Raw genomic sequence first — 14,183 nt, 5'->3', positions numbered from 1 at the left:
CCATCAATTATAGAAAAAGGGAAAGTCAGTAAAATCAAGCTGGGTTCTATATTTTATGTGCTCACTTATGGTCTATTCATCTAGACCTTTTGTTTTTGTAGCAGATCTATGATTTTATTAGGGTAGGACTCAAACTCAAGTAGAAATGGATTCCTTCAGATCTCTTATTGACAAAGAAAATCACAAACCAATTTTCTAATGTACTGAACTGTTATTTGTTTTGTTAAAAATTTCCCAATTATGTTTTTGTCTGGTTTGGCCCTCAGGAGTTTTGTAGGTTACAAGAGGCTACTTCCAGTACGACACCTCTGGTGTAAGGAAATTCCAAGAGGGAATTCTTCTATTATTGTACGCTGCTATTTATACTGTATCTCATAGACCTGAGTAGAGCACTATGCATCAGAAGCAATATTGGAAGCACATTTTCCTGTCCGGTTTTATAAGACCCTTAACCCAAACACACCAACCTACACTGTATTTACCGTGACATTTATGTTGAAAGAAGTTTAATTGTTTATAGAAGAAATAAAGATATAAACAAAAAATCCCTGCAAGTTTCTTATGAAGAATAATAATCGGATGTCAGAGGCAGAGTCAAGATGGCAGTGTGAAGGCAGCATTTCCCAAGAACTTCTTACCCCAAAACTCCAAAAGCCAACAAATAATGACTCTAGCAGAGGGGCAAAACCCACAGAAAGACTGAGTGATACATTTTCCAAGTTCAAGATAACAGAAGTTCTGTGGGAAAGGTGTGTTTCACCATGACCTGGGGTTGGAAAAAAAGCCACCGCTTCAACCCAGCCCAGCCCAGCCCAGAAATCACCTGCAACAGCTTGAAGGGGCGGTGAGAGAACTCTGCCAGACCAGAATGAGTGTGGAATGGGGAGCACTGGTCACAGAATCTGCAGCGAGAATCTGGAGAAAGCAGCCTATACCCCCAGAACACAGCCCAGAGATGGTAAGGGGGTCAGGGAAGACTGCAGAAATTTCTCTGTTCTTCCTCGGAGCAGGACTCTGCTGTTTGCCTACACTCAGATCCAGGTTGTAATTTGGGCTTCCATACTAAGTAGCCAAGCAGGACCCTCCTTACAGCTACAAGGCAGAGGGAAGTGAGATGGTCATCTAGATATCAAAGCACAGGCAAGAGAGCTTAAGATGATGGAGGTGTAAAGGGCCCAGGCGGGGGGCATCCCCCCCAAAAAATCTCAAAGTCTTCAAAGTGCTGTCTTGAGCTGAGGAAATCAGTAAACAACAGAAAAAGAAGAATCTGAAAATAGAGAATTACTTTAGTCCCATGGAAGATCAAAACACATACACAGATGATAAAATCAAAGCTTCCATATCCAAAACCTCCAAGAGAAATAGAAAATGGGCTCAGACTATGGATGAACTCAAAAGCAATTGAAAAACAATTAAGGGAAATGGAGGAAAAATTGGGAGGAGAAATGAGGGCAATACAGATAAATCATGAAAACCAAATCAAAAGCATGGTGAGAGGAGGCTAGGTGGTGCAGTAGATAAAGTACTGGCCCTGGAGTCAGGAGTACCTGGGTTCAAATCTGGTCTCAGACACTTAATAATTACCTAGCTGTATGGCCTTGGGCAAGCCACTTAACCCCACTGCCTAGCAAAAAAACCTAAAAAAAATAAAAAAAGCTTGGTGAAAGATATACAAAAAAATACTGAAGAAAATAGTATGTTAAAAACAAGTTTAGGCCTAATGGAAAAAGCAAAACAAAAGGCAAATGAGAAGAAAAATGCCTTAAAAAGCAGAACTGGCCAGGTGGAAAAGGACATAAAAAAGCTCTCTGAAGAAAAGAACTCCTTCAAATGCAGAACAAAACTAAAAGAAGCTGATGATTTTGTAAGAAATAAAACTCTTCCATAAAAAGCCAAAAATTAGAAGAAAATGTAAAATATCTCATTGGAAAAACAACCGACCTGGAAAACAGATCCAGAAGAAATAATTTTAAAATTATTGGGCTATCTGAAAGCCAAGATCAGGAAAAGAGCCTAGACTTCATTTTTCAAGAAATAATACAGTAAAATTGCCCTGCAGAGGATAAAATAGAAATCAAAAGAATATACCAATCACCTCCTGAAAGAGAATCCAAAAGAAAAACTTCTAAGAATAATATAGCTAAATTCCAAAACTCCCAAATCAAAGAGAAAATTCTAAAAGCTGCCAGAAAGGGGTGGCTAGGTGGCACAGTGAATAGAGCACCAGTCCTGGAGTCAGGAGCACCTGAGTTTAAATCCCAACTCAGACATTTAATATTTACCTAGCTGAGTGGCCTTGGGCAAACCCCATTTGCCTTGCAAAAAAACTAAAAAAATTAAACAAATAAACAAACAAATGAATAAATAAAATAAAAGCTGCCAGAAACAAACAATTCAACTAGCAAGACTCCATAGTCAGGATTGCACAGGATCTGGCAGCATTTACATTAAGGCCTTGTAGGGACTGGAATATGATATTTTGAAAGGCAAAAGATCTTGGTTTACAACCAAGAATCAACTACCCAGCAAAACTGAACATCCTCTTTCAGGGAAAAGATGGACTTTCAATGAAACAGGGGACTTTCAAGCTTTCCTATTGAAACAACCAGAGCAGAACAGAAAGTTTGATCTCCAAGTACAGGACTCTGGTGAACCACAGAGGAGGTGGAAGAGAAGGACTAACTATGGGGAACTTAATGATATTGAACTATTTGTATTCCTGCATGGGAAGAAGATATTGATAACTCATAGGAACTTTCTCATTTATAAGAGCTGTTAGAAGAAGCATATACAGACAAGGCACAGGAAGGAGAGGAATATAATGGTATAATATAGTAAAAAGATGGAGTCAATGGGTGATAAAGGAAAGTACTGAGAGAAAGGGAAAGGAGATGAAAAAGAAGCTAAGAAATTTCACATAAGAGTCAAGAAAAAGCTTTTTCAATGGAGTGGAAAGGGGGAAGGCAAGGGGTAACGAGTGAGCCTCCAGTCTCATAAGAAATGGCTCAGAAAGGAAATAACATATACACTTAATAGGGTGAGAAAATGTATCATACCCTAGAGAAGATTGAGAAGAAAGGGATGAGATAAGGGGGAATAGAGGGAGGGAAGGGAGGAATAGGTGATAGAAGGGAGAGAAGAACAAGGGAGAGAGTACTCACATACAACACTTATGGACATGGCCAGGATGAAAGGGGGGGGGGGGAATAGAGTGGAGGTACAGCTAGTAATAGTAACTGTGGGAAAAATACTGAAGCAACTTCTGTGGTGGACTTATGATAAAGAAAGCAACTCACCCCAGAGCCATTGGAATCTGAACACAGACTGAAGTACATTTTTTTTTCTCTCTCTCTCTCTATTCTTACAGTTTCCCATCTTCTTTTGGGGGGGGGTATGTTTACTCTTATAACACATTCAATTTCGATCAATGTATAGCATGGAAACAGTGTAAAGACTATCAGTATTCTGGGAGGGGAGAGAGGGAAAGGGGTAGAATTGTAAAATTCAATCCTTACAAAAAATGATAGGCAGATGCTACTACTATATATATATATATATATATATATATATATATATATATATATATATATATAATTGGAAAACAAATAAAATGTTAATAAATAAAAAAAGTATAAAGGACCAGAAGTGTTCAATAAAATAAAGAATTTTTAAAAATTAAAAAAAATTAAAAAAAATAATCCCCCCCATGAGCAATATCCCTTCATCTTGAAATCATGCCAACTCTCACAATTAAAGGGATATGTATGGGAACAAGTACCTATCACCTGATTTCTCATTTTTGTAGTCATCAATATTATGTTCATAAGAGCAGCATTAGAAATAATGCAAATAGCTAAAGACAAAAGGCTCTTTGTCCTCCAAACACTGATGATTTCCAGAATGCACTCCTAGATAAATTCATTGAGTCTTCTTTTCAGAGGGTACATTGTCAATCTGTGCTAAGTGAATTTCACAGTATGCAAACAATGATGAATCCAGCTCTCAAAATCATTACTTATGAACTTTGTTTCAAAAAGGATTAGCAAAGAATTAGTGAACAAGTTGAAGATAAGCCAAAATCAGAACACTTGATTAATTCATTGGTAATGCCTAGTCTTCATCATGTAGCACAATAGAGTAGTTTACTTCTAATAACGAATTTTCTGACTGTATCTTAACATAAACTGGATCAAATAATTGGACATGGTAGTGTAAAAACTATCAAGTATCTCTGTATACCATTCAATCAATAGTCCATTTTCTTAAGGGAGAGTGGATCTTTTTAGGTAACTGTACAATATACTTTATCACAAGAAATTCCAAATATTCTAAAACTTCTAAACTAAAAACTAAAACATGTAAAACTACAAAGAAAAAGCTCATTTTTTTTGCTTTGTCTATCTAAATAAAGGTCCAGTAATCTCCAATTAATTTAAAAGAATTCACAATTGGTTAGTATATTTCCTATGCTATGAATTATATTTCCCAAAAATATGTGACAAGCATGTTTTATTTTTAGGTAGTTTGCAAATGAATTTATTTTCCTAAAGAGACCACAGCCAAGATGGGGGGAAGAAGACAGTAATATGCCTGAGCTCTACCCAGTTTTCTTTGGAAATGTGTTTAAGTCAAAGCTCTAATAGAATTCTGGAGAAATAGAATCTACATGAAGTCAGAGTTGAACAATTTTTCAACCCAAGAGAACTTAGAAAGACTTCAGGTAAGATTCATCTCACTTGGGCAAAAGGGAAACAGAACTGAACACAGTGTCTACACAAGTCAGAAGTTCCTAGACACAGCACAGTTCAGCAACTGAGACTCCTGGGTCCTAACTTAGTAGGCCAGCTGTGAGATCTCCAGCCCCAGTACTCATGGCACAAGTAGCCAAGGTAACCCCAGCACCTTGGGCAAACTGCCAAAACCTCAGACCCTAGAACAGAAAGTCAGTGATCAGGCCCCTGGACCCCGGTGGAAAAAGCTTGTGATAGTGCCTTCTGGGTCCCAGGAGTTGAGCTCATCTTTTAAAAGATGAGCAAAAATCAGGAAAGAACTCTATAGAAAGTTACTATAGAGACAGTTAAGATCCAAAAACAAATCAGAAGAGAATGACAATGTCAAAACCCTACATGTGACACCTCAAAGAGGCATATTGCTTCTCAAGTGCAAAAAGCCTTCTTGGACGAACTCAAAAAGGATTTTAAAAGTCAAATAAGAGAGGTAGAAGAAAAATATGTAAGAGATATGTAAGAGTCAATAACTTGGAAAAGGCAGGACAAAAATTGACTGAAGAAAATAATTCTTTAAAAATACAATTAGCTAGGGTGGCTAGGTGTTAGTTACAGTGGATAGAGCACGGGCTCTAGAGTCAGGAGTAGCTGAGATCAAATCCGGTCTCGGACACTTAATAACCACCTAGCTTTATGGCCTTGGGCAAGCCACTTAACCCCATTTGCCTTGCAAAAAAAAAAAAAATCTAAAAAAAATACAATTTGCTAAATAGAAAAGAAAAAATAACTCCTTAAAAAACAGATTGGCCAAATAGAAAAGGAGATGCAAAAGCTAATTGAAGAAAATTCCTTTAAAATTAGAACTGAAGAAGTTAATGACTCTATGAGACATCAAGAATTAGTCAAAACAAAATAAAAAGAATGAAAGAACAGAAGAAACAAAAATATTTAAAAATGTAAGAAAATGTAAAATGCCTCATTGGAAAAACTGATCTGGAAAATAGATCCAGAAGAGATAATTTAAGAATGACTAGACTACCTGAAAGCCGAAATCAAAAAGGAGCCTGGACAACATCTTTCAAGAAATTATAAAGGAAAATTGCCCTGAATTGTCCTGATAGCCTAGAACCAGAGAACAAACTAGTCATTCTAAAAATCCACCAATGACTTCCTGAAAGAAATCCCAAATGAAAACTCCCAAGGAATAGTGTAGTCAAATTCCAGGATTATCAGATCAAGAAGAAAATACTGCAAACAGTCAGAAGAAACAATTCAAATGAATATATTTTCCTATAGAAATAATTAGAATACATAGTTTAGTTTTCTAGGTCAATCCCACAAAAGGTTACTTAAGTCTGCAATATACTTTTAGCATATATTAGTAATACTGTACAGATCACATACACTATACAGAAAGAATATTTCTATAGAAAAATGAATGTAGAGTTTCAGTTTGGTACAATAAAAGAACTGAAAAAAGGGTTCTCAAGTAAAGGGTTCTCAAGTAAAGAAGTGGAAAGGACTCAGGGACCCATAACAAAGATAGGGCAAAGGGAAATAATAAGAAAGGAGGGGAAACTACCAGTACGAATTGGGAATGATACTCCCTTAATCTCTATTCTTTCATGTGGACATGATTTATCATCCTTTTCCTTGCCTTTCCTCCTTTTACTGAAAACTGATGCTTTGAGTGGTGACCATCTACAACAAGAAGAAAGAAACAAAGGGAGATAGTAAACGGCAATAGTAAAAAGAAAAGTGGAATTTTTCAAGGATGCCCTGATGTAGGCAATCACTTGTAAGGAATTTAAGTTAAGTATGAGTAAGTTAGTTAGTAATAATATAAACTTTCCTGTCTTTAATTCATAAACAAGTATACATGAAATATACTTTGTAGAGTCTCAAGGAATCTTTCCAAAGATAACTACTTAATGCTTAAATTTATCTAATTTTCCTAATGTGCTGTTCATAGATATGAAGTATTGCAATCAATCTAGAGAATACAGAATTTTGCCCAAAGAGCTACAAAACTATGCATATCCTGACTCAGCAATACCATTACTAGTTCTATCCCAAAGACAAAAGAAAAAGGGAAAGGACCTATGTGTATAAAAATATTTTTAGCAGTTCTTTTATGGTGGCAAAGAATTGGAATGTCCCAAAATTGGAGAATGGCTAGACTAAACTGTGGTATATGATTGTAATGAAACATTGTGCTTTAAGAAATAATCAAGGGAATGGTTTCAGAAAAATTTGGGAAGACATATGAATTGATACAAAGTAAAGTGAGCAGAACCAGGAAAACATTGTACACAGTTAAGAACAGTATTATAACATTGCTGAAATGGAACAATTGTGAAATTCAGCTACTCTGATCACTACAACAACAACAAAAAACACTCATTAAAAAAAAGCTATCCCCTGAAAGAGAATAGATCAATAATGAGTACAGATTGAAGCAAATTTTTTCACTTTAACTTTTCTTGTTTGTTTGTTTAGTCAAATGGCTAACATGAAAAAGTTTTACATGAATTCATATGTATAATGGGAATCATATTAACTGCCATTTCAAATGAAGGGAGGGAGCAAATTTCAAACTCTAAATTATTTAAAAAGTCCCATTTTTCCCCTAAAAAAATTTGTCTATTTTTTTTCTTCCATACTGTGAATCTCTCCTAAGTCATCTTTGCTTTATTCAGTATTAGAACCAAATTGCTGCTGTTTTTCAATAGTTCTTAGTCATGAGCAACATTTCAGGAACTTATTAGGAATTTTCTTGGCAAAGTTCCTGGAATAGTTTGCCATTTCCTTCTCCAGCTCATTTTATAGATGAAAGAACTGAGGCCCAATGGGATAAATGACCTACCCAAGTCACACATTAAGTTTGTGAGGTCATATTTGAAATCTGACTCTAGTACTCTATCAACTGTACCACAAAGACTAATTTGCTAACAGGAACTATATTAAACCCATCTGACAAATGTCTCTTTTTTACAAATTCACTCCTATAATGAAAAGCATTTTATTTCTTGAGGTGGTCTTTAACATTATTATTGGTTAAAAATTCATGTCCAATCCATAGCTATAAAAGGAATATTTTTAATTTTTTAAAGTTATCTCTGGGGGCGGAGCCAAGATGGCAGCGTAAAGACAGGAATTCTTGGAAACTCATTCCCCAAAAAAGCTCCAAAAGCCATCAAATTATGACTCTAGCCAAAATCCATAGGGGCACAACCCACAAAACGGCAGAGTGATACAATTTCCCAGTCCAAGACAACTTAAGATCTCTGGGACAGGTCTGTTCCACCGAGACCAGGGGTTGGAAAAAGCCGCAGCACAGCCACAGCCACAGTGTAGCACAGCCCAGTTGGATGCCTGGGTCCATGGCAGAGGGGGCAGTTTAATCATTAGGAATAGATTGAAGGGATGGTGAGAGAACTCTGTTGTACCAAAGTGAGTACGGAGAGGAGCTACGGCCTCAGAGCAGCCCTGCAGTGAGAACCTGTAGCAGAATCGGCAGAGCCACCCAGCACATCCATAGCTCTCAGCCCATAAATGGTAAGGGGGTCACAGGAGACTGCAGAAATCTCTATGCTCTCCCTGGGGCAGGACTCAACTATTTGCCCACACTCAGATTCAGGTTGCAATTTGGGCTCCCACCAGACAACCATAGCCCAGCAGGAACTCTCCTCACAGCTCCAGAGCAGAGGGGAGGGCCTGAAGCCTCTCACAAGACCTTAGAAGAATTAAGATCCCGGTGAAAGAAATACAAAAAATACTGAAGAAAATAAAATTTTAAAAATCAATTTAGGCCAAATGGAAAAAAGCAACACAAAAGGCAAAAGAGAAGAATGCCTTAAAAAGCAGAATTGGACAGCTGAAAAAGAAGATAAAAAAGCTCTCTGAAGAAAATGCAGAATGGAACTAAATGGAACTAAGTGGAACTAAAAGAAGCCAATGACTTTGCAAGAACTCAGGAAGAAATAAAATTTTACCAAAAAAAGAAAATGTGAAATATCTCATTGAAAAAACAACTGAACTTGAAAACATCCAGGAGAGCTAATTTAAAAATTATTGGGCTACCTGTAAGTCATGACCAGGAAAAAAAGCCTAGATTTCATTTTTCAAGAAATAATACAGCAAAATTTCCCTGAGATCCTAGAAGCAAAGGGTAAAATAGAAAGTGAGGAAATTCACTGATCACCTCCTGAAAGAGATCTAAAAAGAAAAACTTCCAGGAATATTATAGCCAAACTCCAGAACTCCCAAGTCAAAGAGAAAAATGCTAAAAGCTGCCAGAAACAAGATTACACAGGATCTGGCAGCATCTATACTAAGGGCTCATAGGGCTTGGAATATGATATTCTGGAGGGCAAAAGATCTTGGTTTACACCTGAGCAAAATTGAACATCCTCTTTCAGGGGAAAAGATGGGGCTTTCAATGAAACAGGGGACTTTCAAATATTCTGATTTAAACAACCAGAGCTGAACAAAAAATATGATCTCCAGGTACAGGACTCAGGTGAACCATAGAGGGGGTAAACAAGAAGGACTAACTATGAAGAACTTAATGATGTTGGACTGTTTGTATTCCTGCATGGGAAGAAGATACTGATAATTCATGAACTTTTTCATTTAATATTAGAGCAGTTAGAAGGAGCATATACAGACAAGACAAAGGAAAGAACTGAATATGACAGGATAATATAGTAAAAAAGATGGAGCCGCCCACTGTGGGGCAGCTAGGTGGCACAGTAGATAGAGCACCAGCCCTGGAGTCAGGAGTAGCCAAGGTCAAATCCGGCCTAAGACACTTGATAGCTGTGTGATCTTGGGTAAGTCACTTAATCCCATTTGCCTTGTAAAAACCAAAAAAGAAAAAAGAAAACTACTGGGAGGAAGGGAAAAGGAGAGCAAGAAGGGGCTAAGATATTTCACATAGGAGTGAAGAAGAAGCTTTTACAATGGAGTGGTAAGGGGGGGAAGGTGAGGGGTGAGCCTTCATTCTCATCCGAAATGGCTCAGAGAGGAAATAACATACACACTTAATAGGATATAGAAATCTATCTTACCCCTGAGAAAAATGAGACAAAAGGGATGGGATAAGGGGAAAAGGGGGGGGAGGAAAGGGGGAATAAGTGATAGAAGAGAGTGAAGATCAAGGGAGAGGGTACTCAGATACCACACACTTTTGGACAGGGCCAGGATAAAAGGAGAGAGAGAGAGAATAGAATGAGAGTGGGGAGGAATAGCATGGAGGGAAATACAGCTAGTGATTGCAGCTATGGGAAAAATATTGGAGCAACTTCTTTGGTCGATTTATTTTTTTATTTATTTTTTAGGTTTTTTCAAGGCCAACAGGGTTAAGTGGCTTGCCCAAGGCCACACAGCTAGGTAATTATTAAGTGTCTGAGACCGGAATTGAACCCAGGTACTCCTGCCTCCAGGGCCGGTGCTTTATCCACTGGGCCACCTAGTCGCCCCCGGTGGATTTATGATAAAGAAGACAACTCACCCCAGAAACAGAGCTGTTGAAATCTGAACACAGACTGAAGTATATTTTTTTCCTCTCTCACTATTCTTGAGGTTTCTCATTCTTTTTTTTTTTGGCGGGGGAAGAGTTATGCTTACTCAAACAACAAAATTACTGCAATAATATAAACAAATAAAAAAGTTATCTTCTTTAATAGTCAGGTGGCATGGCATTTCTACTTTGAGCTTATTATGATATATGTTGATAGATGATATGATAGATGTTGATCTAAACTTAAATTCTATTCAACCGCTTTCCAATTTTATCCAGTTGGCCTTGTCATGTGGCTAATTCTTCCTCACGGTTAATGATCTTATGGATGTTCAAATACGAATTATAAATAAATTCAGTGGTCTCTAATTCTTTCTGGCCTAGTACCTAACACTGATCTAATTTTTATATTATTTAACCAATACTCAAAATGAAAGTGCTATTTCCCCTCAAAATTATTCTCTTCCTCTCTCATAATATCCCTTAGGATTCTCTAGTTCCAGCAAATAAGTTTATATTATTTAAATCTGGTTCTGTAAACTAGTCCCTTAATTATGACTGATATAACACTAAACATGTAAATTATTTTAAACAGTATTATGATTGTTAATATATTATCATACCCTAGTCAAGAGCATTGAATATTTCTTTTTTAAGTTCTTTGTAATTATTACTTGACAGGTATTTGGTGAGCCATAGTGGACTAATTTCAAATATTTTTTTTCATTTTGTACTTGTTTTGAATAGGAATTCTGTTTCCATTATTTTTTTCTGGATTTTGCTGCTGATTTTTATGGCTTCTTTTTGTGCCCTGGTTGTTTATAGTTACTACTGTTGCAATCAGTTGCTTTGTTGATTTTCTAGAGTTTTCTAGGTAAACAATGTTATGTAGTTTCATGACCCCTTTTCCTATACTTACATCTTCAATTAAAGGCTTACTGTTATACTAGCATTTCTAGAACTATGTCAAACAACAGCAGAAGGATATATGTTTAATTCCTGTATGTAGTGGGAAAGCTTCTAGTATTTCTCAACTGAATATAATAGTAACATTTGATTTTCATGTTTAAAAAAAGTATGAATGGAGAAAAAGTTTAATCAAATTTCTGATAAAGTTTAATTAGGTATCTGTCAGCGAGATTTCCTTTTAACTAAAAGGAAGGGGCAGCTAGGTGGTGCAGTGGATAGAGCACCAGCCCTGGAATCAGGAGTACCTGAGTTCAAATCTGGCCTCAGACACTTAATAATTACCTAGCTGTGTGGCCTTGGGCAAGCCACTTAACCCCATTGCCTTTCAAAAACTGAAAAAAAAAAAAGAAAAGAAAAAAAGAAAAACTAAAGGGAACTAATACAAATGGTTATTATTTGCAGTTATTCAAACATGGCACTATGTTAAGGTCTTTCCCAAGTCACAGTCTGACTTGGCTCAGAATAAATGGAAATAGGAATTATTTCTGTTTTAGAAAGGAACTCTGAGGGTCTTCCCCACCCACATTGATTCTTTTTGAATAAGCAAAAGAGAGTATTCTTTCCTTCATTTCTTTTTTATCTGCCTTAATCACTGAGAAACTTTGAGGTCCTGCCTTCCCAGTTTAATTTTTAAAAATTTTAGTTTTAACTTTTTGTTTTTTAACTAAGTAAAGATGGTCATTCTTGACCACATCTCTCTTACATAGCCTTCATCAATGAATGGACATTGTCTTAGTTCAACTGTGACCTGGGAAAAGAACCTTTATAGTATAAAAAGGTCAAGGTCTTCCCTGTATCCACAGCCATCTCCGGTTTAACATCCTGATAAACAACTAAATACATCTAAGATATATAGAGAGAGTAATGAGATTGCAATCTGAAAGGGAGGAACAGAGAGGGAGGGAGTGAGAGAGGTAGGGAGGAAGAGAGAAAGGAAGGAATGAAAGAAAGCTGTGTAGCCCAACTTGCCAGCAGTAAGGCTTCTCCTATTACTCACAGAGGTTGTTTGTCCTTTGTTCTCAAAGAAGACCATGATATCAGGGAAGCAATACATGACCCGAAAGTGAATTGTATTTAAAGGGCTGGAGGGAGGGGCACCAACCACTGTGCAAAATCTTCAGTCTCAATTTCTCCTCCAGAGTCATCTGGATCCAGAGGCCAGATATGGATCAGGACAATTGGAGATGGGCTCTGGATGCAGGAGACCCTTGGCCCTTTTAAGCTAAGGTCTTTTCCAGGTCAGTTTAACTTAGGCAACTATTCAGTGATTAAGGCTAGAAAAGAGAGCAATGAGACAGAGACAAAAAATGACCAATTTTACTTAGTCAAAAAAAAAAGTTCAATTGAGAAAGTAAGATCCTTGGATTCTGTTGCCTAATTCATATCTGGCCACTGGACCCAGTTCATGTAGAGGATAAAGTGATGCTGAAGACTTTGTACGGTCCCACCCTCACTTAAATCCAATTTATTTGCATGTCATGGTAGCATATCCTAAATGTCAAAGTCTAATTTGAGAACAAAGGACAAAACAACAAATTATTTCCTTGTTAGAATACAAGCTGCTGGGGGCAGCTAGGTAGAGCAGTGGCTAGAGCACCGGTTCTGGAGTCAGGAAGACCTAAATTCAAATTTGGCCTCTTGATACTTACTAGCTGTGTGACTTTGGGTAAGTCACTTAATCCCATTACACCACAAAAAAAAAAAAGAAGGAAAAAAAAGAATGTGAGTTCCTTGAGAACAGGAATTGTATTTGCCTTTCTTTGTAACCCTAATTCTTAGCACAGTTTGGCACATAGTAGATACTTAATACTTTGTTAACTTGATCACAATTAATCAATAAACAATGTAAATTTGCTTTTGGCAAAACAACAAAAGCAACAGTAACAAGCACTAAGACTGTCCAAATAGAGGATAATAATTCTCTAGCATAAGCACTGGTGCAAAACAGAAATGAAAGAATTTTAATTTCACAGACTTACCTTAGCAGTAGTTCTTTGGGAAGCTTTTTATTGATCACAGCTTCATCATTGTTTGAGAACATCTGGGGGGAAAAAAGAATGTAAAGTTCCACAACTTTTAGAAACTCTCCTCTCTGCTCAAATAGTAGAAAGTCTTTAAAGAATGAGGTCAGAAAAATATTACAAGTCAAAATAAAGTCTTTTTTAAACCCATCCATTCATCCCTCCAAACTTTGTTAGATCTATTTTGACTGTTTCCATCCTTTCAGTCACCCAGATTTCCAACCTTGGAGTCATCCTTATATGTTCTCTCACCTTTACTCCCCATTTTTCTAAATGCTGTTAATTCTGTTTATCTTTTCTCTGATGCCTACTCACAAACCTACTTCCTTAGGTCAGGGTTTCAATACCTTTCACCTGGACTATTAGTCGAGTCTCCCAAATAATCTTCTTGCTTTGGTACTCTCCCCTCTCCATTGAGTTCATTAGAGCTACCATACTGAACAACAACAATATGGAAGAAAAAAATTCTCTGAAGCAGTAGTAAAGGTTCTGACTGATAGATGATATTTGTCCTTCATTCTCAAAGAAGATCATGACATCAGAGAGATGATGCCATGACAAGCTCATAAACTGGATTTGAATGAGCCTCACTTTCTCTTCCAGATAATAAGGATGACTTGGAGATGGTCCTAGATACAAAGCAATCAGGGTGCCCAAGGTCACAGAGGTAGTAAGTGTTTGAGGCCAGATTCAAACTCCCACCCTCCTGACTCCAAGGTCAGAGCTCTATCCTCTGGACTACTACCTACTACCATTTGCAAAAGGATTAATAGCTTGTGGTGGTGTTTACTAGATCAGTTTGTTCCCTTAGCTGTGAAAGTCACTGAAGAAACATGCTTCCTTTCTCCTTGAGATTTTAGAGTCTGAATAGATAAGACCCTAAAGATATCTCTTAAAAATCTTAATACCAGGGCAGGTAGGTGGTGGTGCAGTGGATAAAGC

At 37.0% G+C, this 14,183-nt stretch overlaps 1 protein-coding gene across 2 annotated transcripts in view; it reads right to left on the bottom strand.

Moving 5' to 3' along the window:
• FBXL20 (F-box and leucine rich repeat protein 20) overlaps positions 1-14,183 on the bottom strand; it is a 140,564-nt gene that overhangs the window by 80,359 nt on the left and 46,022 nt on the right. For both annotated transcript variants that reach the window (XR_012475891.1, XM_074224055.1), the window contains exon 2: positions 13,200-13,261. Coding sequence is in view for 1 of the 2 variants with exons in the window: in XM_074224055.1 (XP_074080156.1) it covers positions 13,200-13,261 (62 nt within the window). In the remaining variant the exon portion in view is untranslated. The remainder of the gene's footprint in view (positions 1-13,199; positions 13,262-14,183) is intronic.

This window comes from Macrotis lagotis, chromosome 2 (genome assembly GCF_037893015.1).
Source record: "Macrotis lagotis isolate mMagLag1 chromosome 2, bilby.v1.9.chrom.fasta, whole genome shotgun sequence".
In the NCBI taxonomy this organism is placed as follows: domain Eukaryota; kingdom Metazoa; phylum Chordata; class Mammalia; order Peramelemorphia; family Peramelidae; genus Macrotis; species Macrotis lagotis.
Note: the sequence above shows the minus strand (reverse complement) of the source record. Positions and strands in the feature narration are given on the sequence as shown.